At 40.2% G+C, this 27786-nt stretch overlaps 1 protein-coding gene across 2 annotated transcripts; it reads right to left on the bottom strand.

Annotated features, from left to right (window-relative positions):
• Nucleotides 1-203: 203 nt before the first annotated feature.
• WDR26 (WD repeat domain 26) lies at nt 204-27786 on the bottom strand. 2 transcript variants are annotated; one of them, XM_040060324.1, is made up of 14 exons: nt 27416-27786; nt 25812-25911; nt 25641-25697; nt 18983-19119; nt 18292-18389; nt 17349-17505; nt 12623-12761; nt 9156-9296; nt 7727-7846; nt 6844-6989; nt 6277-6355; nt 5540-5669; nt 2735-2920; nt 204-1347 (listed from the first exon to the last, which is right to left on the bottom strand). In XM_040060324.1, exons 1-14 carry the CDS (start codon nt 27769-27771, stop codon nt 1322-1324), a joined length of 1872 nt encoding a protein of 623 aa, XP_039916258.1. In that variant the 5' UTR covers nt 27772-27786; the 3' UTR covers nt 204-1321. The 2 variants fall into 2 exon arrangements, with proteins under 2 accessions (XP_039916258.1, XP_058275560.1); XM_058419577.1 differs by lacking the exon at nt 204-1347 and adding an exon at nt 1355-1932.

Raw genomic sequence — 27786 nt, 5'->3', positions numbered from 1 at the left:
GTCAAAAAGAATAAATATTTAAATTATAAATGTCTTTGCTTTTTCTTAACATGGGACATTAGTGGAACTATTCCTAGATGTGTCAAGATGTTTACGGCACCAGCTTGCAACAAGGTCTGGGAGAGGCATTTAAATCTGCAAACTTAAAAGTATATTCTCAACAACAAAATCTGTCCACCCTCGTTTATCAAATAAAGAAAAAATTTCCATCATAATACAAGTGTTTAATTATGATTTGTACGTAAATTACTTATACAAAGTGTTGACTTTGTGAAGAAAGGACTCTTTCAACACATTCTTCCCTCAAAGTGTAGTCTACCTTTTACACCAGCATTGTTGCATATATTTATGTAATTTAAAAAAACCAGAAAGACCTCTTCTTGTTTCAGCTCTTAGACTGGTGGTGCAGTCTGAATGCTTTCTTCCCCTCACTAATACAGTTTATCTGTTAAGATGGACAGTGAATTCCTCCATCTGAAACGACCTTTACTGCCTACATAAATCTCTTTCCAGCCACTGCTTTTGATTGGGTCTCAGGACACTCCAGAAAAGCATCAGTGATACCGTGTTTCACGACACTTCTTGCATTGTTTTAATTCCAAATGTATACAAATGAAGTCATTTTAATCCTATAAATAATTTATTTTTAAAAAATTGTGCTGTTAACCCCTTTGCAGGGCAACGAGCTACGTGAAAAGTACAAAACTTTTTGTCAAATGTGATACTGAGAGTGCTTTTGACATAGTTCATTGGTTTATCCTCTCAATTGATAGATATACTGCGCAACGGGCAAGGCTAGAATCCATGAACCAAGCTGCAAAGATCTCGAGCTAAGTAAGGCGGAGAGAGACTTGAGAAACAAGAGAAGGAAATACTTTCCTATCCAATGTATACTCTTCAGACTAAAGCACTCTTTCTATCAAGCCTTCTAAACTGTTAAATAAAGTGTTCCAAACAAGCATTTAAACTTCATTACACAGAAGAGCAACAAGAACAGTAGCCTGCCAGACAAAAAGGCAGGAGGGAAAAATATATATACTGAGTTCAATGGTTAGCCTGAATGTAGCACAGTTCTTCACAACCGATGGGGGGGTAATTTCAACACGGTGTCCAACAAAGTTCTAAAGACGTGCTTCATCTCGACTGGTTACTATGAAGCAAAGGTGGTAAATGTTTGGCCCCAACCGGGCTTCAGAAATGGTTCTTTTTCATGACGAGCATGTCTGTCCAGCTATCAATCATGTTTGTTTGCACCAAATCCCAAGCCATTTAAAATACGACTAATTAAGTTAAACTGAAGTCGTCTGCTCCAAATTCGCCATCAACTATCCATGCTACTGCATTCCTCTGAGCAAAAACAAAAACATAGAGAGAAAGAAAGAAATCACAGCTTGAAGATCTTAGCAACAGTTCATACTTCTATCATAAGGTAATTAATACAGTGTATTTACATAAATTTTAACTGAACATGCACTAGTTAATGGATCTTACACTGTAGCTAAATTCCATGCTTAAAATTACTTACTTTAGATAAAGTTATTCATAACAATCTAGAAATTACTTTAGCATGTTAGGTGTGGGTACTCAAAAAGCGTCTGGTCCGAAAAGAAGTAACACATTTACATACAAGTTCATGGGGAGTGTGCCAATTACAGAGCTGTCTCGTCACCCATTCAGGATTCCTAAGTGGTTAGGTATTATTCCATGCACCTACACCTCTTGCGAAAGCACTGCTGTGAGAAACCCATTTGGTTTGGTTCTGATGGCACTTACTGGTTCATTTTCTGGAGGAATTAAGAGTGAGCAAGCAGCTCACTGGAGAAAATCAAACAATAAAGCCATGAGTAAAACCAGCTGGAGGACAGGCTCTGACTCCTTATGGGGACATTCCAGGTCTTACAGATTAGCCAGGCTGGTCCACCTAGTCCAAGACTAGAAGCAGATGTATCAAACACTGGAGCAGGGAGAGGAGGTAATTCTTCCTCCTAATATCCTTCCAGCTTTCAGGCTTTCTTACCTAAGGGACATTCTGAACTAGAGGTGTTTACTTATCTATCAGCACTTAATGGATTTCTCTTTGATTACTTTGCCCAGGTTCCCCTTGAAGCCACATCCATGAGGTCCTGTGGCAAGAGGATACACTATCGCAGTAACGTCCCCTGTAAATTCTTACTGCAAGGTTGAATACGTAATGACAGAAGCACATTAGGTGCACAACAACTCCTCAGCAGTCATCTCCTTAACAATCCTGGGGAAGGCAAGAAGGGCTGGGAACATCTGAGTGCATTTTGGCAGAAAAAGAGGAAAAGAGCATTGTCTCTCTCTCTCCCCTGGACACGTATGGTCACTGATGGTTAGCAAAGATTCCATTTTGTATAGATTTTCTCAGCTAAAACTTTACGCTCACTCTAGACATTGGAAATTCCTTTTGTAACCATTATAGTACCATTGCTCAATCTCCAGTGTGGTTCCAATGCACTGTTTAAATTTTATTAACACTGCACGTTACTAAACCTAAGCATTGAACGCAAGGTTTTTATGGAGTCTGCATAAACAAGTTAATATAATCCTAAGGTCTTAGTGACACCACAGTTTTCTATAGGGCCGTGTCTGAAACATCGACTGTGTCTTTTTTATTCTACAAGATGCCTAACTCAGATTAAAAAAACAGTCATACACTAGAAAAAACCCAAACAGAGCAATGACTAGTTTTTCAGTAAGGCAATTATTTTACCTTCAATATCCTGGTTGTCTACAAAAGGCGCTGGTCCCCATATCCTAACGGTGCCGTCATCGGAGGCGCTGGCCATCATGGCCGGGATCTGCGGGTTCCAGCTCACGCAGTTCACCGTGCGCGTGTGCCCCGTCAGCTCCGCGATGGGCAGCTCGCTGCGCTTGTGCCAGATGTACACTTTGTGATCTGAGCCAAACACAGGGAAAGGCAGCGTGAGCGGCACCGCTCTGCACAGGCTCGCCTCTGGAGCCAACAGTCCCTTCACACCAGCGCTCATCAAAACCCACGTCTCGAGTGCAGAACAGCGCTAACAAAATTTTCCTTTTAAAAGTGATCAAAGGAATGCAGGCAAAGCTCTTCCATTAAGAAACACATTCTTTTTTAACACCTGCAAGTCTACCACACTTGGTGTTTGAAGAAAAACATTTGACTGCATTGCAAATAAGACAATGCCAGGTGAAAAAGAAAAACTAAATTACTCTCTAATTATAGGTATGGAGTTATAATCATATTCAAAAGGAAGACTTGCAGATTTTTTTTCTCTCCTTCAAATAATTGTATTTGCAAATTAGTAAATGCATTATAAAGTCATGAGTACTAAGAAAAAATATAACCACCTCCTGCTGATGAGTACCAGATAAGATCACAGCTCTATAGTTTATGGAAAAACATCTTAATACTAAAAACCTGTAACACTCCAGTGAAAGTGCCAGCAGAGCAAATGAGGGAGGGCAAAGCTTAATGGCTCAAATTGTGAGCTATCACTGCCTTTGACAACCAATTACTGTGTGTTATTTAGAGCTATCAATTTGTACATATTAAAGTAGATGCAAATAAACCCTACACTTCTATTTTGTGATGGGAAACTTTTAACTACTTCTAGCAACATGCTAGAAATAGAATAGGGAATTGGTTAGACACTCTACTGCCATGTTTAAGGAAGAGTCATTCTTTATAACCAATCATACTTAAGAATAAATGGGGAGTGGGGAGAAGAAGTGGGGCCTGGGGGTTTACCTGTCTAGGAAATGTCTGTGGAATATTCCAAACAGAGCTTCATAAACTGGACAAGCATGTATTGCTAGTATTACACAAAAGCCTAGTATTGGGGTCTAGCAATCAACTGCAAGTATTTTGATCTGTTTGAAAGGCTTTCACATAGATGTCACTCTGAAGGCTCAGCAAACAAACCAATCTTCCTCTATACCTCCTTCCAGTCCCTTATAAATCAAATTTGCCCTCTGACCTCCCTGCTAGAAAAGCCTCATGGCTTTTTCCCATGTGGAAAAACTCCCTTGTCTTGTGCTGAACCAGCTTGTTTGAGGGTACCACCTTCACACGCGCTTGCATTGACCAAATGTTCTGGCTGTGCTTTCATTCCTTAGGATTTCAAGGGGACTGTGCATCCATGCCATTCACCAAACACCACAATTCACACACTAGACACACAAGCCTCTGCTCTGTCAGACAACCCAAGCCTAAAGACAAAGCAGTACTTTGGTTTGGAAAAAACAAGATGGCTACATTAAGGCAGCAGTCAACTCCCCTCTGAGACAGAGACCTCTGTTTTCTTCTTGTGGATGCTATTGTCAGGAAAATCCCTGCCTAGCTGACAAGATGTTTTAAGAGGTCATGACAATGTGATCAACTCCTTTTTAAAGCCAGCTACGAGAACGTGACTTATTATTGTTTGCTTGTTTTCTAAAAATAGTCTCAGTAGCCACATTTGCAAAAAGGTGACAGCTTCAGACAGCTCAAATCTAAGGAACTATCAGTTCCTTACTATAATTTAAACTACAGTGGTTTTCAAACAATGAAAGTCAATAAACTGGGGGGAAAGGACTGGTGCACTACAGTATCTACACCACCTACACATGCACATAGTTATGGCTAAACAAATCCTGAACTTTCAGGCACTCAGGTCTCAAACCAAGAAGCTTGTCCAGCCATGAAAAGAGGTTCACGCAGGATTGGAGGACTGGAGGTGCTGTCCTTCAGTCATATTCCACTGGATACAGTTAGAGGGTGAAACTTGGTTTTATTTTAAACATATTTTGTGTTTTCCAAAAAAAAAAAATAGTAGGAAATGCCTTGGCCAACCTTGTTTCCTAAGAACTGTGAGCTACACAGTACTCACAGTAATTTGTTTACATATTACACGTGTAATTCTTAGCCCTGCATAAGCTTGAATTTTAAGTGACCTCCATGGCAATTGATGGCACTACACCAGTGACAGAACTGAACCAGTTCAACACAAAAGCTTCTAACAAATTTCTACTCTTGCCACAGACAGCTGAATAAAAACATCCCACAAAGCCTTTAATCACCAAGAAACTACCAGACTACGTCAACAACTGCCTAATTTGAGACTACTCTGTCTGTAATTAAAATGATTCTACTGAAATTAAAATAACCTCACCACACCTGTATCTTCAACAGGCAAATGAAGCTGTTATTCCCCAGAAGTACATTTTATTCAAACCAGAAGTCTAAATATCATACCACAAAAAGAAAAAAACTCAAGAACACCCCACCCGCTTCTAATTAAAACTGTGCAGATGTTTTGCTTTAGAGGAGGAACACAAAAGAGTCATTAATGTGTTCTACCTCTGCCATCCTCTCAGAAGATTCTTTCTGACGGCCCACAATTACTTCTTGAAGTATGCCACAATCTCAGCATGCCTCAAATTTATTCCATAAGCCAGTTGGTTTGCTTTTATAATGTTGTTAGCAACTGTCATCTATAAGATGAAGGTATAGGAAGGATACAGTATTTGTTTTCTGCACAAAGGAGAATGGTGTTACCTTCACTGCCACTCGCAATGAAATCTTCATTATGACCTCCAAAACACGAGTGAATTGTGTAAAATCCTTGTGTAACACCTTGATACTTTCTCACTAAAACTCTGTCTTGTAAGTCCCATAAGTGAACTCCCTGGAAATAAGAAATATAAAGAATTTTATATTATCATTAAATATTATTAATGGCATTCTTCTGAACAATGAAAAAAACAATTACACATGAAAGTGCACTACTATGGAGCCAACTGTGGTACTGTTAGTAGGTGAAAATAGTAAAGATGTATCAAATTACTAAACTAAATTTTCACCCTTAAGTCCCATCCACTCTGAAAGCTTTATTCTCACCCAAGGTTTCAAAAGCAAAAATAGATAAATAAAATCTGTGCCCCCAGACATGCGAAGTGCCGCAGTTCTTGCTGTACCTGGCTTCTCAATGCAACAGCCAGATAATAACATTTAATAGTACATACTTCCCAATATGAAACTCTTGACTATAAATCAGTCAAAAAACCACAAAAACACAAACAAACCAACCCCCAAAAAACAACAACAACATCCAGGTCTCAAGACTGCCTTCTTTTCAGAGAATTCCATGCTATATTTATGAATATTAAGGCCTTCATCTTACACAATATACAAGCAGTTAATACCAAAGAGTCCCACTCACATCTAAATATTTAAATACAGGCAGCAGATGCAAGCAGATTTATTTCCATTTTCATGCAACATCCCCAACTCACCTGAGTTGCTACATTTAACAAAGCTAAACGGCCATTTTTTGAAATAGTAAACGACATAATAGGGTGATCCTCTTGTACTCTGAAATGATAAGACATGAGAGTCAAGATAATCAGATAATGATGCAACACCAAGACAGACATGTCTCTGCAGTGTTATCAGGGAAAAAGAGCTCCAAATCTGAAATTAAGTATGACTCTATACATCAGCCAGGTCTGCAATTCCTGTTTATGCTTAGGCCAAACACCAAGACCAAAAGGGACTTCAGACCTCAACTCCTAAATTCAAGGCAGAATCTACTAAAATATGCCAGGAACTGAGAAGACTGCAAGTACTTGTGATAATAGAAATGCCAAAACATCCACCAGAAACCTACTCCAGTTCTGAGGAAGTTATTTCTAATACTTGATCTAACACTGCTTGCTGAAACTTGCTCGCTAATTCTTGTCCCATCTTTCAATACTGAGACCATTAATAACTCATTTCCCACCCTGTCCCCCACACCCTTCCCTCAATCTTCTTCTGACACCAAGAAGCAGGAATTCAGAACCAAAAGCAGAGGTAGTTACATGTTCCTGTCTGTGAGATCCTCGAAGTTATAACCCCGAATTCGCTGGTGTGTGTCTGATGCTAGAACAGTTTTCCCATCACTCAAGCACCAAAGGCATTGTACTCTCACCCCTTCCCAGGAGTCAAGGAGATTACCATCTAAATCCTGAGCAGAAGGAAAAAAACAACAAACATTCAACCATTAGTTTCAGATTTCTGAGGAGCTGTGACACAAATAAAAGTATTTTTCTATTCAGGCAATTGCTACAGAAAGCAGTCTGACCCTTTACAAGGGAGGGCTCAGTGAGTTAGGAATTGGTTGTCTTAACCGAGGGCTTTTGTAGGAATCTCCCCTGGAGAGCAGAGAACCCCTTCTGTCACTTATTTTCTTGTGTATGACATGTGCTACCTGCACCCCACCACTGAGCTGATCTTCACAGTGGGGTCTGTATACTACATTATTATTCTGGGAACCAGTTGAAAAAATAGTCAAGAATATGGTGAAACTGTGGACTACCACCCCAAACCAACACTAGTCAAGTAATGAGGCTTTCACTAAGCAAAGACAACATGCAAAAACCAAGAAAGATGTAGTCAAAATTCTCTGGAATAAAAACACTTGTGGACAAAGATACTGGGGTGGTTTTTTTTAGCTTTTTTTTTTAAGCAGCAAAGGAAAAAAAATTCCAGACCACAAATCCTCCTTGAGGCAGACCAAAAACACTCAAACCCTTCTAACTGCTCCATATCAAAGTGCTGCTGAAATATCTGCATTAATGTATTACTTCTTTGAATTACAAAGGATCAGAAGCTTTAGTGTACACACACACAAAACCTGAAAAAGTGTGGACCAAACTTTAATTTTTTGCTTTGTTTTCAAAGGGACAGAGGCAGAGAACTTACACACTGATAGAACTGTCCACGCTGCCCTCCCGTTACAAAACGCTTCCCATCAGGATTCCAGGCCACGCTTGTTAAACTGTCTTCATGAGACTGGCTCATCTTTGTCCTCAGCTCCCCAGTCTGGAAAATAAACAAAAGCAGCAGGGCCTTATACCAGAACCCTTTCCCAAAGAGGCACTGGTAACTTTATCTGACATGAACAGTGTTTTAAAGTCCACATATTTCTACAGGTTTACTAAAAAGCAACACTTTTAAGAATAATGCAATAAAAAGGCAGAACTCCTTCAGTATATCCAGTGAGTCTGGACTTCATTTGGGACAATTTCTTTTGTCTCTCAAATCAAGGGAGATGGAATAGCTAGTGTGTCAGACAACTAAAAGATTTTGAGAAAAGAGTGGAATGAAATTACACGAACAAGTAAAGAGAATGACAAGCACTATCAAAAAAAACCACACCCCAAAAAACCAACAGAACACTGAAAGAAAGGAGGCAGGGAGAGATTAGAAGAGAAGAGGTGACAAAAGACATTTTAGTAAGAAGTTGGGAATATTGCAGTAGTTAGAATGTTTTCCTCCTTGAACTGAAGTGCTCCATGCCAAAATTTAGTTTTCATGCCTAGCATATAAAGCCACCATTTCGTAAGACAGAACACCAATGTGTGGCATTAATAGTCAGCAGTGTTCTTCACCGAGCCAATTTAGTCAATTAAACAGAAGGAAAGTGTTCTAAGGGTGAAGAAAGGGAATGTTTTTGTTTTAGGAAACTAAATTAGTTCAGAGTCCAAGACAGCACAAGGAAGCCTATACAGCTCTCAAACAAGGCAAGGGAAGCTTTTATATCAGCTCAAGTGCCCATAAAATTCTACAGCAGAAAGTGATTTTCAAATTCATGGAGGGAATGGCAAAATGCCCAAGTGCCTGACAGAAGGATGAAGTTCTGAAATCATAAATTGAAGCCTCTTCCTCTAACATCACTGGGAGGGTTACATGATGTAAAATAATTTGCATATTTTACTTTCACTACTTGTTACAATCAATGGGCAACTGCTTCCCTTCAATGACAATTCTGCCCTCTGCTTCTCTTGATTCATTTGCTGTCCTCTTCAGGAGCTCTCTGACATCCTAGGCATTTATGCCATCGCTTCTCAGAAGTGACAGTAACCGCACACACCAGAATTGCTGCACAATCACAGACACTTAGACTTGAACTCCAATATCACTTCTGTGCAAAGAGCTGCCATTATTTGCAGGCTGCCATTATTATTTTTTCGAATTGAGAGGACAGTGAGATCAGCATCGCTTCTTCACATTTCCACCTTGGCACGAGTTTGCAGCCATTACTTCTTTCACACCTGCAGTATTTAGATATTGAAACAAAAGCAGCAGGCTGACCACAAAGCTTTCTTTTTCACTCTCAGCCACCACTTACTTGTACATTCCAGAGCCAAAGCTCAGAACAATCATCTGGGCCACAGGCAACAAGGTAGTTGTCATCTGGACTCCAGGCAATGTAGGAGACCCCGTACGCATGACCTTCTAACGTCTTAAGTAGTTTTAGCTGGTGAGTGTCCTGGAACAAGAGAGGTGTTCTTGAGACAATGCAAATGAACTCCCACCACATTTCACACTTCCAACCTTAAAAACAGGAACACTCATAGGGATTTCTGTCCTAATCTTCTGTGATTCTGAACGTAAAACTTAAGAAATACCACTGTGTACTAAGTTTTACACTACATCACACTTGTCTCAGTACAGAAGATTTCTCTACTAAGTTACTTTCTTAAAAGTAAAGACACGTTGGAAACTTGTTATGGTTAAATGGAGAACCAAAACCTTCACAGCTGCCGACAAGGAAAAACCTTGAAGTGCCAATATTCTTATAAACTTGCATGTATCTTGTGTGTGCTGCTCAAGTAAGGAGATTTACAGAAAGATATTTTTAAGAACTTCCTTGAGAGGTGTTCTTATTTCAGCAGTGTTGCCTACAGCAAGCTGTTTTCTGCCAGATTTAGTGAATGAAGCATACTTGGCACATGCTGCATCTTATATCATCTCTATATTACAACTGTTTTACTGCTGCCTCGTCGAAAGAACCTGGCTTTTCAAGAAGCTTGTAAAAATAAATAGTACAGCTAGATACTGTGAAACAACCACACACTGGCTTCCTAAATACAGAAACATGCTTCAGTACAGTATTAGCACTGATTCTTGGTAACAGCATACATACACACAAGTAGAATAGAGCTTGTTAAAACGCTTCAATAATTATTTTGAAGCCTGTTAGAAAGGGCAATCAAAATGTCCTCCCTCTACCCACAGTCCCCTGGGTTTTTTTCCATACATGGCAGATGTTTATATCTCCAACTTCTTTTCAAAAAGGGTGACTAATTTGAAAATCTAGCTTGATTTCTCTAATTGTCCCTTCTATCTTTTTTCTTCCCAGTATTAATCAACAGAGCACTTCCTGATTCAAAAGAAGAAGACAAGAGGAATAGTGACATGAAGGACTGTTTCCTGGGATCAGCTGCGAGAGATCTGGTGACTCTCAGCCAACCTGCAGCACTGGGGGTTCTGCTGGCTAGAAAACGGAAATTCCTCAAAAGAAAGTGAGCTAAGAAAAATCTTCAGAGTGCAGAGAAAGAGGGGCAAATGAATGGACCTCCTTGAGACCTCTTTTCCATTCTAATCATTATTCCTGGACTGCATTAGACACTGCTGTGTCTATAGCTAAAGTGATTTTCAAGGAAACTGAATCATGTCTGATATCACCTCACATCCTGGAGCTTGTCTGGAACAGATACATTTCTTTTTACAACACAATTGAAGTAACTTCAGCATATTTGACTCTCAAGAGGAACAAGATACGTAAGATATATCTCTTCTAATGATAGCACTCTGTGGCTGTTACTATCTTCCATACTGCTCCCATTCTTCCCTCCAAATACCATAAAGCTGCTATACCATGCTCTAAAACAGCAGGCAGTGGTATTTCAGGCAAGCATCCCCAAACATAATCAACCTGCCTCCCACCCACCACCAAAAGAAATCTCAGCACTTCTATCTCTCACATACAGCTTCCCAAATTTTTGTTGTGTATGACAAGCAACTATTCAGGCATCAACTCAAGTCTGCAGTAGCTGAGCTCCTTGGCTGAAACGCCAAAAACCTGTCAACCACTTTCAGAAAATGCAGAAGGGATTTTTATATGGAACCAGTTAAAAAAGTCTTAACAAAGATGCATGTTAGACGAGGTGATGCACAGTGGGCTCATGCCTTGTGCTCCACAGAGATTCTGCCAGGCTTCCTGACAGTCAAATAATGCATCCCACACAACCCTAGTCAACCCAAGACACTGTTTAATGCTGCTGAGTCTTCGTCAGAACTTTGAAATTAGCACATGAAAATTACAACAGAAGCATAGGTTAAGACAGTCTAGACATGTGGCTGGGTCTTAGAAAAGAGTAAGAAATTTTAGGTATGAAATGAAGAAAACACATTGCAGCAGTGTCCTTATATTTCAAGAGGGGCAATGAAGAAAGAAAGGGAGAAATGAAAGATTCTCACACACATGAAGTGTGTGTGGAAAAATTAAACATTGTTCATTTAAAACAGGGCTCTCCCACCATTTTCCCAGACATTTCTGGATGTTTGTTTCCATGCAGTTTATGCAAACAGCTTAGAATAATTCTGTACACCTAAAGCCCTGAAAATCAGATTAAATTCACGGGTCAAAAGACATTGTCAACTCCTACAGGAAACGTGAGAAGCATGTTCTGGCAAATATGAAAATGAATCACTTAGTGTGGCCGAATGCTATTTAAGTATCCACCTGCTTGAAAGGGTTTCATTTTTTTTTAAAGCACTTGAAAAAAAGAGACAAACCAATAAAACTCTACAAAACTGCTTTCCCACTAACTACTTTTAAAAGATTTTTATTCTTTAGCAAGCCTTGGTCAAAACACTCAGAAAACATTTATGTGGTTTTACTAAGCAGCTTTAACTAACAATTCACTTTAAGATGTGCTAATCAAGATGTCTGGTATTAAAACCCACCAATATAGAAGGAAGATGTGCATCTACAGTCAAGTGACAAGTTAGCAGCAAAAAACTTCTGATCCTTAATTCACCTAAATTACTAGGTGCTAAAAAGACCCAAACCCAACAAACAAAATACAGACCATTTCCAAACTAAGTAACTAAAGAGAAGTCAGCTTTGCTGCTCTGCAGCTCTTGGCCCAGAGCACACTGGCCCCAGCAGGACACAAACCACAGCAGTCTTATGCCTGAAAGAGCCATGGTGACTGCTATTAGTTCTGGGGCTTCATCAATATTATGCCCATGGAACAGGGTTTTAAAGTCCTCCAACTATTTTAATAGCAAAAAGAACTCAGATTATATGGCTTCCTAACCTGAAGTGAAAGAAAAGAAACCCAGCTTTCAAATCCTACTGAGCACCAGTATGGAACTGCAGAAACCTTTCAGCTCACATACCAGCCTGCAGCTGAGTGGTTAAAAAACCACAAGGATCTTATTTCTGATAGTGTTTCACAAGCATTAGCTACTTCAAACGCTGTCTGTATACGTTCAAGCTTAATCCCAGTCTTCAATTACATTAAATATATGGACATACTTTCATGATCACTTCTACGAGTCAAAACAGGCTTTGATTCATCAATCAACCTCTTTATTTATATACCAGTAGATAAGTGTAGGAAAGATGTACGAAATATCCTACAGCTAAGAGATTTACAAGACTTTTACATCCCAGGGAATGGGATGTAACAGGGCTACAGTCCATGCCAGCCCGTCCTACAAGACTCACGCCATCCTAGCAGGAGAAAGCTGAGAGGAAAGGGAAAGACAAGTCATACACATTTTCACACTTTGCCCACTTACTGGATCAACCTGCCATATAATAACAGTTGTGTCCTTAGATCCTGTTGCTAATTTAGTGCCGTCGTTGGAGAATTTACAGAACCACACTTCGTTACAGTGCTCCGTTAGGATTTGCTGGGTATAGCATGGGAACTGTTTCCTGGGAAAACAAAGGGATGCATTCACAGATTAATAAGAGAGCAGTAAGATTTTTTTTTTTCTTAAGTCAAGCTATTAAAAAAACAACAAAAAACTTATCTAAACGCATAACCAGACAACTTAGAAAACCCTTCTATTAACAGCTGCTTCAAGTAAGTAGAGAATGAAGTGTCTTACCTGGCAACAAGCTCACACCATCAAGTCATCATAATTAACCATAAGAACACAGAAGAGTTCTTACTTCACTCACATAATTTATGTTTTCATGTAACTTGGAATTAAACTGACCTCATCAGGAGCGTAACAGTTTATTACTATATAATTTTCTACTGTATAGAAATACTGTAGTATAGGTCTCTTTGCACCATAGGTGCAATGTTTTTACTCACGAGGTTTTTGTAGGTATCGAGCTCACTTAGCTATATCTTGCTAAGAAATGACTCTTACATAAAAGTTCCTTTTCCTGAATGCGACCTTGCAATAAATGTTTCTTTGCCTTTGTTTTGTCATTTTTCACCTTTGCAGAGTACCACACACAATATCTAAGCATAACTAGCAAGATATCATTGAGCTTTCAACTTGATCAGTTTTCCCTCACAAAATCTGAACTATTTTGTAAAATGCTGCATTTATCAAACAAAATATTACATGATAAACTACTGAAGAAGATTCAAATATTCCTCTAGAGCCAATATTTAATATTCTAGTTACACACCAAAAAAAAAAAAAGCTAACAGTCAAATTATTAAGTTAGGTGAGAACTGGAAACAAGTTTTATTTGATTTAAATCTTGCCTACAAGAGTCTCAAATTCATTCTCAAATAAGAATTTCAGAGCTAAGATAAAATAAATGTAGGCTTTTACAGCTGATGTCTGCATTTCAAATTAATACTGCAAGAAGTACAAGTTCATTGTTCAGATGCACTAAAAGATAGTCTCTAACCACAAACACCTTTTCTTCAGCTGCAGAGAGCCTGAAGTGGTTTAGTCTTAGGCTGAGTTTTTATAGCACTCAGTGCAACAGGGCAACAGAAGTCTCATGGGACACAGTGGGACGAAGGGAATGACAGAGCCCTTGAATGTACAGTTGTATTTATCACTGGAGATAAACTGGCTTAAAAAAACCAGCCGAAACACATTACAACCCACACACCAAAGGAAATAAAATAAAAATTGAAAAAGTCAAACAACCCCCCATTAAATTAAGCAGAAAACTTAGTTCCTTTACATTTGTGTTTACCAATACAGTTTGGAGGCAGTCAGGCTGACAGACACCTAAAAAACTACTACTTCCCTGAAGCTAGAAAGAGTTCTGCTTCACACAGTGTCTGTACCCTCTCAGTCCATTTTCTTTTATTAGAAGAGGCTTCTTAGTCTGTTCTTAAAGACTATCAAGCAGCACTGAACAACCATACAGTATCATTTCCTGTCTTATGGTAGAGAAGGATAAAATGTACATATATATATATATGACTTCCTTGGGTATGTCTACACTTACATGTTTATAGAGAAACAAGTGGGTTCTGCTCCTGCTTTCAGCTGACCAGGAACTGCCTGGTTGCCCCTGGAAGAACACTGAACCCAAGGCAAAAAGCCTCACCCATGAAAGAAGACTGTTTTCCTTCAAGTCTAGAGGGAAGCAGGCAAGCCCTTACATAGAGAGGTGCACCTATGGGAGCAGTGTTTCATTATTATTTAGTCATATTGTTACAAGTTAATGTTTTTGCTCAGAGCAGCACCTTGCCCTAGGAGGTGAGGCTGCAGCCCTAACTCACACAAAATACAAGGGGCATGCTGTGTCCCAGGGAATTCTTTTCTGCACATCTCATTTCAAAATAATACTCTATGGAGCTATAGCTCTTCCATCTTAAAGCTTAAGAAAAGCAGCCAAGGTTTGTAGACATGAAAAGCAAGCAGGATAATACTGGAGGACACAATTTTCATAATAAAGATACCTTTAGGTTCCTAAAAGGGGTGACAGTCATTAACACTGCTGCAGACACATCCCAGTACTGCATTATGCTGCCCACAACACAGCTGCATCAGAGCGCTCCCACAAAAAGTCCTCTTCATTTAACGAGTGAAACAGAACTCAGCAAGTTTGACTTCACAGATAGCAAAACCACATTAAATAACCTGGCTGTGGAAGGAAATAGCAGCAGCCTTGAAAGAGGAAACACCTGAACCAGTTGTCTTAAAAGTTTCTGGTTTTGGTAATATCTAATTACCAAAAGCTCAAAAGTTTTTCTCCATCTTTTTCAAAGTGTTTCATTACAAATTGTTCTGTTCAGCACAAAACACCTGAATTATGTCATTGAGTTACTGAGACAAAGCATCTAATAAAATTTCCTTTTGTTGTATTTATACAAGTTCAAAACTGTAGAATAAAACACTAAGCAGCTACCTTTTTATTCCCTGTACATACAATGAGAGATGTATTCCCCAACAAAGAAAACCAAATGAACCAGAAAATCCCACCACACCCAACTAGGCCGAAGGCTCTCAAAACCAAAAATCATCATCCCCAAGAGCATCAATTCTCAGATATCAAAATCTGGCACAATAAGATGAAATCCTCCACCTTCACTCCCAGCTGTGCCTTACTCACATCTCCCACTCTTATCAAGTGAGTTTTATAGTTAAACATTTTGCCTGTTACTTCAATTCAAGTACGCTTAACCAAAATACTGTCTTAAGTCCAAAAGGGATTAGTTCCAACTAAAAAGGGGAAACTTAACAGTATTCCATCAATTAAGCAGCACAGGACTTAAATTGTCTAAGCTATGGGACTACTGTAACTTGTCACCTTCATCAAAAAAAATTTGGCTTCCGCTATCTAACTCACCTCACTGTGCCCAAGCGTGGCAGCACATACAGCACACCACAAACTGGACTCAGACCCCTGCAACAGGCAGCTACAAGGATGAGGACAGAACAGAAGCCTTTCTTTTCAAGTGGATTTTTGTGTACTTTTTTTGTTGGGGTTCTTGCTGTTGCTGGGTTTTAGTTAGAGTAGCCACGAGTATCTATGCACGTATACGCACAGCAAATATACAAGTGTAGGAAGTACTGCTTTAGTGGAAAGAAAAGGAACCAAACCAAAAACCCAAACTTTTAAGTCAGCAAATAGATTCAGATGGGGGAGATTCAAACCCAGGTTTGTTGCATGTAGCATCTTTTCTATCTGGTTCTCTGTAGCCTGGCTTGAGTAAATCAAGCTCATCACAGTGATCTTGAATGCTCCTTGGGATTTGGTTAGTAATATCAAACCTGCTGCACAACATCCAATACTACTCACGGACTTGTTTAAGGTAGCCTGATTTTAGGACTCACTTCTGAAGGAGGGAATCCACAACACCAACATATGATCATTTCCAACAGCTCTTAAAATGGGCAACACACAAATGTCTGCGCACTCACACACAACTGCTGAAACAATGCAATGCAGCCAAATTGTAAGCTAAAAAGCTGCTTGAATACGTAAAGTGCCAAATACAGTAGTTTTCAAACCTTAAGATGGCTACAGTGAAGTACTATGGGAGTCTGCATCTTTAAAAACTGATTCCAAGAAACCCAAGAATGCAAGTCAAAGCAGCTGAGTTCAGAAACTTTCTATAAGCAAGTTTATCAGTTCTTAACTTCCTCAGATGAGCTAACCTTAACTGAAAACAATTCCCCCGTAAGCCCAAGTGTTAGCCTCTTGCAGGGACAAATACATAAGGATATCCCATACAGCCATTACGTTCTAACCCTTATTCCCTTAATCCACGATGCACAGCACAGCAGTTTTCCACAAAAGTTACACTCAGTTTTTAGGTCCTCAGCCAAGTTTTGCTGGACAAGGAAAAACTGCTCAAGTCAGCCATTTGTTAAAAACAAACATCTTCCTGTTTCATGTCTATTACAGTACTGCATTTTGAAGGTTCAGAAGCAGCCTCCATTTTGTCACCAAAAAAAAGTTATCCAGACAGTCTAAAGAGCCAATGCAAAGGTGTAAGAGGCACTCAATTCTTATTGCCTTACAAATCTGAGAAAATAGTTCTTTATATTATTCATGTTATATATTATGTAACTCAGAAAAGTCTACTGTACATTTCTCCCCTCTTTTAACCTTTGTGTCTAAAAGCACCTGTGTCCACTCTTAAAAGCTACAGCTGAAAGTTGAGTTCATAGAAGCATGCTTCAGCAGGCTTTCTGCATTCCAGTAATCTCAGAGTCTGGATAAGCAACACACCACTGATTCTCCAGTGAAAAAACACAGCAATAGTGTGCTAAGGAATAAACAGACTGGCTGTCCAACATGACAAGAAAAAAGTGGCTACGGATTAGCATAGCACTACCTTTTCACACCAATCTGATTAAAATTTTTAAGCTTCAGTCTGATTCCATTACCCCACAGCCGGCTACCAAAATCTGTACACACCTTCTTTACTCCCCACCTCCATTGCTCATTTACCGAGAACTGCTTTTTTCCAGTAAAATCCTGTTAAACCAGCTCAGAACAGTTTTCATGTTACTGCTAACAGTCAGATTATTTCAAAAGACCAAGAAAAGACAGCCCATCTCAGAAGTGAGGAAGGTTTCTTACCTACTACATACGTGATCTATTAGCAGCGAGACAGAATCTAGATTGCTGTCTAGTTTGGTGTTGTGATAGAGGCACCGGTCCCGTTGGAGTTCCACAGCCTGGCGCAGCAGGTTCTGTAAACGCCTCGGAGGAAGCATCACTGATGGGGGTAGGTAGGCTTCAGAGGAGTTAGGAAGAAAAAGCAAAGAAATGAAGGAAAAAAAGATTTCTCAAAAGCAAGTTACAAGTAACAGCATACTTTGATTTGAGTGGTTTTAGAAGAGACCCCAGTAAATAACAGCACACAGCTTGTTGAATTTACAGCTATACACCTGGAATTAGAAGCATGAACTTCTGGAAAGCAGAGCTATATGCAAGGTATTTGTTGTTCTGGCCAACAAGCACCACCTACACAAGCTAACTCAAAACACGGTATTCAACAAAATCTATAATGCTGTAAAACATCAGTATCAGCTGTGCTCCTTTAAGGAATTCTCTATTAGGATTATGAAAAGAAAGAATACCATTGGTTTTAAAACTCTGGTACAAGGTATTGCAACAGCCACAAGAGAGAGGAGGAACCATAGCTCAGAGCAAAGTATGAGACCACTATCAACCAGTATCAGTATCACTACTGGTTACAGGCCATACTTAGCTTCCACCACTCACTGTGGCTGGCCTTTATAACACACACCCACCTCTCCCTAAGCCACACATTTAATGTTATATCACTACTGCATGCAGCAGAGCTAAGAAGTAACAGGTCTTATTACAGACAGTTTATCAGAGACAGCAAAAGGTTAGGTACAGAAGACCAAAGGGTAAAGGCACCTAAAGGTATCCCCGTGAACCAAGAAATACCAAAAAGAAAAACCAACCAGCAAACAGTCAATTCCCTGAGATGTGTAAATTATACTGGATTTAACACAGGTGAGAAGAAATTCTAAACACTAGAACATCTTACTCTGGAGTTTGTCCAAAAGTTTAGATCTGGACGCTGTTCCTTTCCCTTCCCACTCTGCTTTTGCACGCAAGTCTTCTGCATGGCTACACATCAGGTACCTGTTTCAAAAGTGCACATACACCAACAGACCAAGTCTTTTTGGAACCATTATTTTCACTTTTAAGCATGATACAGATCATAACATTTTTAATGAACTTGGAACAAGTAACTTAAGCTTGAGACCAACAGGGGAAAAAAAGGCAGGGAACTATTTCACACAAACACGTCTTCTGAATAAATATCTGCAAACTGCCCATACAAAAAGAAAACAAAACACAAGCAATTTTAGGAAGGTAGAAATGTCTTACTTTCATCTAAAAACAAACCAGATTATACTTACTTTATTAAATTATAAGGTAACTGGCTAATAATCCCCAAGATCAGATGACCAGACATATGTACATATGTATTAACTTGGGTTCTAGTAGTAATAATGTAAATCATCATCAGGTTGTTTTCAAGCATCTGAAACAAAATACTGTCTACTGAACAGCATTCTTTACTCGGCATTTTATCACATCTCAGTATAGCTTATTATTCATCAGAATAGTAGCTTTAATACAGCTTGAGTCTTCACAACATCAGCTACCAAAAAGCTACAGAAGTCCTTAAAAAACTTCTCTGCAAGAGCTCTCAGAGTCCAAAGACTTACCCACTGAGGACATGAATGCGTTCTGTATTATATTTCAGAGGCGTCAGTTCACAGCGGAGAACCTGAAGTGCCTCCAGGACCTTGCCATCCTCCAGGTATTCCAGGTACTTCTGCTGCAGCAGCAAAAACTTCATCCTCTGACATGACAGAAAGCAGCAGTCAGGGGAAAAAGGTTGACTGAAGTTTCAGAAAACGTTTGAGCCTAAACAGAACAGTAGAAACCATTCTACTATGCCCTTCAGAAACACAGCTCCAAGTAATGCTTCATTACTCAATTTCTTTTGTTGGCTTTTCAACAACATTGCAGCTATCCATGAATTAAGCTATCCATGATTTTTTTCCCTGCCTGAAGGGGCTCCTAGTATGTTCCTATCTCATTCCTCATATCCCCCCTGCAAGTGGTCCCATTTTCACCTGCCCTCTCTTTAGTTATCATCCTTCAAACCCTGCATTAGACAGGCTTTCCAGTGAAACATTCTATCAAGAAAAGGGCCCCAAATCAGCTAGTCACATAAATATTTAAAAGTGCATGACAGCACAGAACACAACAGGACAACTCAACAAGTTCTCACACTGCTTACATAGGTGTTGACACGGATTGTTTGCATAGCTGCATAACATATAACAGTAACAAAATGACACTGCCTGAGGTTTTGGGGCTTTTTTTGTAGTTCCATGTTAGCTTGTTTTCCTTGGCTGTTGTTTTCTGGATTACAGAAAAAAATAGTTTCCTGTATTTAGGTGTCACTTCAACACTCTGAATTAAGTTCTGTTATTTTATGTCATTCCTTTCACTTATGTTTTTTTGTTGTTTTCTTAAAAAAAATAAAATCAAGCCAGCTATTCTAACAACAACTATCTGTGGGTAAAAAAAAAGCAAATTAGATATTAAGTTACTATATTAAAAAACCTGAAGACATAGACATTTTAATACTAATTTAGTAGAAACACACTGGTTTGTTTCTGGATGAAACCAAGTATCTTGTGTTTGTATACATTATTTACTGCTACCAGTTATCAGACAAAAATGACAGGTTTAGTCCACAAAATTCACCAGGCTGAAGAGGAAAATAAGGAAAATGTACATGCTTAGACAAACTGGTGAGACAAACTGGAGTTTAAAGTGTAGCAAACTACATTTGCTTTCCTAATGAATGCACCAGCAGTTTCCTTTGCTTTCATCAGACCTCAGGCACCTCACTATTTTCATGCTCATATTTGGTCAATGTTTACTTAGTTTCGAACACACTGCCAGCCTCCTTAAGTAGAGGAATAATCAGGAAGTTTAAAATGTTCCTGTTCTATTAAAGCTCACATGGAAGTTTAAGGCTCACTAGATGTCAAATCCAAAGTTAAAACATAAAGCATTTCCATTTCCAGAGACACTCAGTTCTTCAAAAGAATGAAGTTTCCACATATAGTGCTATTAACTTACCACACAGCTTTGTGAAGCATAAAACATGACACAGTAAAGATGATTTATGTTGAAACTCGTCTGTAGTGCTCTGCTGTCCTGTATCTGACAGGCAAAACTGTATTGGACTCCCAATCCAGCTCTTTAGCTTATTTGAATTTGGAATTACTAGACCATTACTGTACAGTTCTTCCAGGTGAGACAACTTTTTTCAATGTTCTGACATGTGAAAAACCAAATGAAAGATATCCCAATTATTTACAAGCCCAGTGGTTGGCTCCATGCAGCAGGCCAGCAGACCCCACACTGTTTGCTTATATAACAGCAGCAGGAGGGATAAGACCTTCCTCCACCAGCTGTGCACGTGCTCTCCGGGATACATGGAGATGCCCAGGTAGCAGACACACACTATATTTCACTGCTCTTGGTCACCCCACACTGATGATCACCACTGGATAAAAAACAGCCTGATATTTCCAGTTTGTAATAAAAACTGTAATCCCTCCCTATCTTCCTTCTCCATTCACTACATGTAATATTTATTCAATTTATATCGTATTTCCATTAAATGTGATAACCTACCTTTTCTCCCTCCTTACTTTCAGGACTTGTCACATTAATTTCATTTTGTTAGAGGAAAAAGTAAAAAAAGAGCAGAAAAACCCTATAACATGGGTTTTACAACATCAGTCACAGCAATTCCATGAAAGCATTACAGGAATACTACCACTCAGAATGCTGTTGCCAAAGAGGGGCAATTTCAGTTCTAGGCTAGAAAGTATGGTTTAAAAAAAGAGGTCAATGCTGCCATGGGCGATTTAGGCATATCAGGAATATAAATGCCTCCAGAAAAACAAAGTACTATACATTTCATGCTGCCATAATGGAGAATCCCAGTAAGAGATAAGCAACTTGAAATAGTAACTTATCGATAGCAGAGGGCAGGGACTAAAGTCTTGATGGGGAAATTAAATTGCTAAGCTACTTTGATAGCTGCTCCCAAACTTGCCCTACAGCATACTCAAACAATGGCATGAACGTCCTTAAGACAAAGTCACACTCCAGTAACATCACAGTGCAGGTCATTTTTCAACATTGGGGCACTCACTGTCTCCTACTTCCCATTTTTGTGCAATTAGTGACCTTGCTGACAAATAGATTTCTCTCAACTCTCTGTGCCCTCCTAAAAGTACTTCTAATTTCTTCCAATACCACCTTCTACAAAATTCAAGACCATTTTGGGTACATCATCTCTTTTACAGCCCAAACAACCTTTTCTAGAAGGAAAGGGAACTGATTATAATATTGACAACTGCAAATCAAAAGCACAAACTCAGCTGATTAAGCAGCTTATTCTTTCTCCATATTTTTTTAGCTGCCTTACAAAGAAAAGAAATCAAAATGACCATAATCAAAACCATACTGAAGTAACGCAAGTGCCTTGGATTTGTTATCGTCTCAGTGTTTGCGAAGGAAATTCAACATCATTACACTAATTACTGCTGAACAATTTAAAATTCAGACACCCCCACTGCTTAGCTTATAGCCAAGATTCCTCACCCTGAAGGACCCCTGGAAAAGACCAATCCAAGTGTCAGCGCTGCAGTGTGGCTGGTTTTGTTCAGTTATTACTACCTCATCCTGTCTTTCGCCTCTACAGAAAAGATGATGATAAAGTGCATTACATTGCTGTTTCTACAAGCTATTATTTAAGTGTAAATTGAACTCGGATTACCCTGGGGCAAAACTAAGAGTTAACAGATTCACAGGGTTTTGTTTGTTGGTTTCAATGTATGTACTATTAGCATTTTTCTTTCTTCTAACTACAGCCTTCGATTACTAACATAAATGCTTAGTACTGTACTCCCTCCTTGTCCTAACTATCAGCAGGAAAGTCTCGTCTAGAATCCTAGCTTCTAGGAAGTCTGGCATGTACCATAATTCACCATCACCACGTAACCAAAGGTGAAAACCTCAGCAAACAAAACTGTGAAAGGAACAGGACAAACATACTGCCACAGGCAAGAAATTGGGCCGTTCTGATCTGACCTGTAACCAGCAGAGAATCTTCAGAAGTTTAATGATCAAAATGGCCTCCGTTTAGGTCTAGATTTTGGTGTTATTTTCAATCTGCGCATCTTAACAAGCTCCACAACAGTTTTATTAATGTACTAGGAGTCCAAAATAAGTAAACATTGCTGAAACAACTGCTCTTTGAAACTAAATAGGTAACTAAAATATATGGTGAAATTACCAGCAGATGTTTCAAAACAAACTCAGAGTAGCTAGCAATTTACAGCCTGCAGAACTAAGACCTGAGTTTTCTTTATCCTGTAGTCCTTTACTTTGGTACTTCTGTAAAAACACCGATGAAAGCACTTAAAAACAATCCAGAACTTAAATGCCCTGATATGTAAAGGGCAGAAAACATTCTGCTCTACAGAATTCAGCTAGGAATTTAATGAGTCTCCAACCATACCAAGTACTGCCACACAGGGAGTAATTAACTCCAGTAGGGAACTGCTCTTAATGCTGGTAGCAAGAGGGACACCATGCAGTTAGGTGGAGCACTTTACTCAAATGATAATATTTAACTTTTTAGATTGTATTGCCTGCTGCAGGCTGTATATCTCTGGAATAAGTAGAGAGAACAATTTGAAGGTATTTTCTAGGTGACTGTAGAGGAATAATCTCCAAGTTTCTGCCTAAGTGCAATCAAGTACCCAAGACAGATGCCATCACATGCTTGAGTAGCCCCAAAGCAAAACCTCAGACTGGCTTGAAGTTGGTGTTTTCTAACTGCTGCTCGAGGAAAAACATCATGCTTGATTCAATTATAAAGTTTTCCTACAGATTTTCTATGACAGCTGTATCTTATATGCTGGAAAAATAAACATGACTAATCACACAGTGTACAGCACTTAGTTGTGTTGACACAAATTGAAATAGCAAACTGTCCTGTGTGCTGCCACACCCTCCTCCCCCCATATCAACACACTGCATCAAAGTTTTAAAAATTTACACCAGCCATTTCATATTTGGTGTTTTCACCTGTAGAACTTAAAGCACTTTGCAGAAATCAGGAAATTAAACATGAGTAGGAATTTTAAAATACACATGGCACCTCCCTTCACTGACTAGACATTTCAAAAGCAACTATGCATCCTGGTTATTTTGTCCAGGTCATATTAACCATAAGGAAAAAAAACCCAACAAACCCACCCAAACCACAAACCAAAAACAAACCACAAAACACACACCCTACTTAGTTAAATACTCTGTGTCATCTAAAATTTTAGGTACCCATTCTTCTTGTATGCACACATTTTTAAAACATCTAGTCACATAGTGCGAGTCAGAGGTCAGGAAACTCAAAATCCAATCTTCTATTTTTAAGGAGCTACCTACAGCAGCACCTTGTTTGGACTTCTCCTGATGGAGACATTTATCACCTTCATTAGCTCTGACTCTGCTGCAGCGGGGAATACCTACAGAGCATGAAGCATCCCTCCTTACCCATAATGATCTTTCTCTACCTTCCCAGCTGCCGACAGCACTGAAACCCACCCAGAACCTCAACCATGTGCACAAAAGCTGGACAGGGAGGGAGGAGGAGACTCTGTGCACGCAGTGGAACACACACAGGCTCAGCCTATCCTCACAAACAACGCTGCCTTACACATGTAAGGCATCCAAAACTGCTACCTGCTTTAAATTATATCAAGGTTATATAAAGGGGATCAACTTTAAAAAGAAAGCAGTTAATATTGATTTAGGTGAAGTTCAGACTAAACCAAGTATTTTTACTGCACCAAGCTCTATGGAATGAGTTAAGACATCAATATTACAGAATGCTCTTGGAGCCCTTCAGAACAACAGAAGGAAGACATTACTTTTTCTCAGTTTGAGTTCTCCAAAAAGTACAATGTTGATAACTCAATTAAACCTCTTGACTCACTGACATGGGAAACACTTTAATACTACAGACAAACTTTGTAACTTTAGAAGTCAGAAACATGAGAAAGTCTGTTTCAAATGACCATTCATATTCCCATATACCAGTTCCATACTTTCAGGCTGCACTGTTGAAAACTGCATGCAATATTCTCAACTCCTTCAGGTCTTTGACAAAAGAGAAAGCGAACTATTGGTCTAATTAAGAGGTGCTAAGCTTTGACCAAACTAATAGAACCAAATGAGAACAACTGTCAAGTACCCTCTGATGTTTTGCTAAACATCTGTTTTTCCTACTTCATTTCCTGTTCTCTCTTTCTCTCCCTCCCCCACCAGACAGGAAATTGTCTTGACAACAAATGAATCAGCTAGAAGTGGAACCAAGCAGCCATCAGCTGATTCCTCATTGTTTACAGTCACAGACACTTCAAAAAACCTTGCTACTGTTCGCTTCCTAAGTGACCATAGCTGTTCTAACTTCATCTCATTAAAATAAACGTTTAAACACAACAGAACAAACTCTTTGAAGAGCCAAGTGATGATTTTCATCTTGAGACCCAAAAATCAAAACAAGAAACACTTTACTGAAAGTATTTCTTGGAGTAACTGAAATCATAACAACACATAATGTAGTTGTCAAGTCACAGGACCCACCAACCTTCTATTTCTAGGTTCATCTTTTTAAAAAAAAAAAAAAAAAAAAAAAAGCCACCCAAAGAGAAAAAGCTCTAAATAAAATCCCAAACAGCAATACAAATGCATTTGCTCTTTAAAAGCCATCTGGAAAAGCAACAGTATTGTTCATGGTCTATAGTAGCCTCTATATTCTTGTAATGTGCTATTACAATGCCAACTCCACACTAGTAATAGTGCGTTTTATTCCTAAACTTCTCTTTCCTCAAGAAAACCTTACTCCTATAAACACAGAGATTGTGAGAAGTATTTCAAGGTTGAAATTAGTATTCAACATAGGCATTTTCTACAGAAACTGACCTATTTTAGGACTGTGACAGGATTTATATTTTATCAGTTAGGTATGCTTAGTAGAGTTTTAACATTCAGTACACCAAATCTTAGCCTCAATTCTTTTGGGCTGCCTATCCCACATTCTACAACAGAATAAAAAAAAAAGTTCAGATTAGTATGACGTTTGAGATAGCATGCAAGCAGCTTAAAGTAAACAAAAAAGAGAAAACAAGAACTATGGACAACCAGCTCCATAGTGAAAGATTACACCACTACAATTAGTCCAACTACACAGCTCTGAAAGAGTTCAAGTGTGCCTCTTACCACAATTGCATGCGGAGAATGCACTAAGGCCTTAAGTTCATTCAAGTCGTTCTCAGCCTGCAGAAATCGGCATAAGAAAAAAATATATATAAGGAGGATGAATTTTGAATTCTCTCATAGATACTATAAATTTCAACAGCGGTTAATACAGTCCTATAAGCCCTACGTTACCTTATCCCATTCTCCTTCCATGACATGATTGCGGAATTTGGTAGCTGAAGGATGTTCTAAACGACATCCTGACTCTTGCATGAGGAGATCAACAGTCTGGCTGCAGGAGAGATACAGTGTAAAAAAACCCGACCAGTTTCACCCTCACAAATACACCGCCTGCTACGACAACAGTTTACCATACTTTAAAGTAACTTTAATAAAACAAGAATACGATGACCAGATTCAGATGCTTGTTCAAGAAGATGACCTCAGTTGCCTGAGACTTGTAAAAAGCTACTTCTACCTAAAGCAAGTCGTCAAGGAGCTTGAAAGCTTTGCTGAAGTACCGCAAAGTATGTGACTTACCAGCCACCACAAACAGCCAGCCCTGCACAGAAGATAAACTTCATGAAGGAAGATATAGTCTAGAAAGCTGTTCTCTACTGGCTGCCATCCCCTGCCCCCTCCCTACCTCCCCCCTAGAAGAACAAGGACAGCCACAACATCTGGCTCAGGCCTAATTTTTTCTTCTTCATCACTTCTTAAAAACTGGCTCCTTAAAAAAAAATAAACAAACTCGGAACCTGTAGCCCTCCCCCTTTTATACTAAAAATAGCTTATTTACTGTGGTGTCATCTATGAATAGTCACGAGTTGTCTGCTGCTGTAAACTTGCCTCTTGTGTCAGAGGCAATTTATTTTATGGAATATACTCCTTACAGCTGACCCATTCTGCTGTGTTTTGAAGACTTCTTTTGCGGCTACATAAGCATTTTGCAGGACTTCCCTACCCTCCTTCCAAAATGATGACATACTGGCTAGCTTTAGCTTTACTCACAAAGTGTTATGATTAAATACTAAAGACTTCCCCTACTCCACAGGGAAATTATTTTCTCTACTCTGATTTTAAAAAAGGGCCAACATTCTCATTTCTTGTTTACAAGTAAGATTACTAGGAAAAACACGTGTCCAGCACAAATCTAGAGAGGCCTTCACCATTTAGAGGGCCAAAGGTTTCCAGAGTGAAACCCAACAGCCTGCTTAAGCGGCAGTTTACTTTGTGTCGCTTCCTCCGAGCTGACAAGCCAAATCTTGGAGCTCATCTGCGAAAAGCCTCCCCCCCACGCCCAGCTGCGGGCTCCATTATGTTTACCAGATAACTTCTCCCCCGCTAACACATTTGTATTGATCTACCCTTATCGGTGTGCAACTCGGCTTCCATATTGCCATCCCTGGCAGGCGAAGCGCCTGTCCTGTCCCTTCGCTTAGACACCGGCACAGGCTTGGAAAACACAGCTCCGGCTCCATTTTTCCGGGAGCGGGCCTGCCCCACCGCTCTGCCTCGCAGCCGGGCACCGCTGTCCCCTCGCTGGAGACCACAGGGCTGCGAGGGGGCAGTTTTGGCCACCAACCCACCCCGCCGGGGGTCCCTTTCTCTCCCCTCCTGCCCGCTTCGGGCTGCCTATCCTCCACGGGGACCCCCCGCCGGACCCTCCCCGCGGACGGAGCGGAGGACGGCGGGGCGTGTGTGCGGGGCTGCCCCGGCCCCGGGGGGACCCTCCGGTCAGGGAGCCGCAGGAAACGAAGGAAGGAGCCTGCCCCTCGCCCACCGCGGCCACTTACTTGAGCCCCAGCCCGTGGAGGTGCTGCCCGATCAGCCGGATCACGTCCTCGTCGGACTGCGAGAGCCGCTTCTTCTTCTTCAGGGCGCTGCCGCCGCCGCCCCCCAGCTCGGCGGCGGCCGGGCCGGGCCCCCCGGCGGCGGGCACCCCGTTATTGACGCCGAGCCCGCCGGGGCTGCCGCCGCCGGGGCCGCCGCTGTTGGCCGAGGGCAGCAGCCCGTTGGCGTGGGCCAGCTGCTCACCGGCGGCCGTGCCCGCCGAGGCCTCGCCGTTCTGGGCGCCCAGGCAGCCCAGCTCCGGGCCCTGCGGCGGCGGCTGCTGCTGCTGCTGGCCCCCTCCCGCCCCGTTGGCCTGCATGGCGCCGCTGGCGAT

Source organism: Hirundo rustica, chromosome 3, assembly GCF_015227805.2.
Source record: "Hirundo rustica isolate bHirRus1 chromosome 3, bHirRus1.pri.v3, whole genome shotgun sequence".
In the NCBI taxonomy this organism is placed as follows: domain Eukaryota; kingdom Metazoa; phylum Chordata; class Aves; order Passeriformes; family Hirundinidae; genus Hirundo; species Hirundo rustica.
This window is presented reverse-complemented; position numbering and strand designations above follow the sequence as displayed.

Coding starts and splice junctions, on each gene's coding strand:
- WDR26 (XM_040060324.1), bottom strand. CDS start 27,771: ATGCAGGCCAACGGGGCGGGAGGGGGCCAGCAGCAGCAGCAGCCGCCG. Junction 25,912..27,415: donor CTCCACGGGCTGGGGCTCAA/GTAAGTGGCCGC, acceptor TCTCTCCTGCAG/CCAGACTGTTGATCTCCTCA. Junction 7,847..9,155: donor TTTGGCTCTGGAATGTACAA/GTAAGTGGTGGC, acceptor TTTATTTTCCAG/ACTGGGGAGCTGAGGACAAA.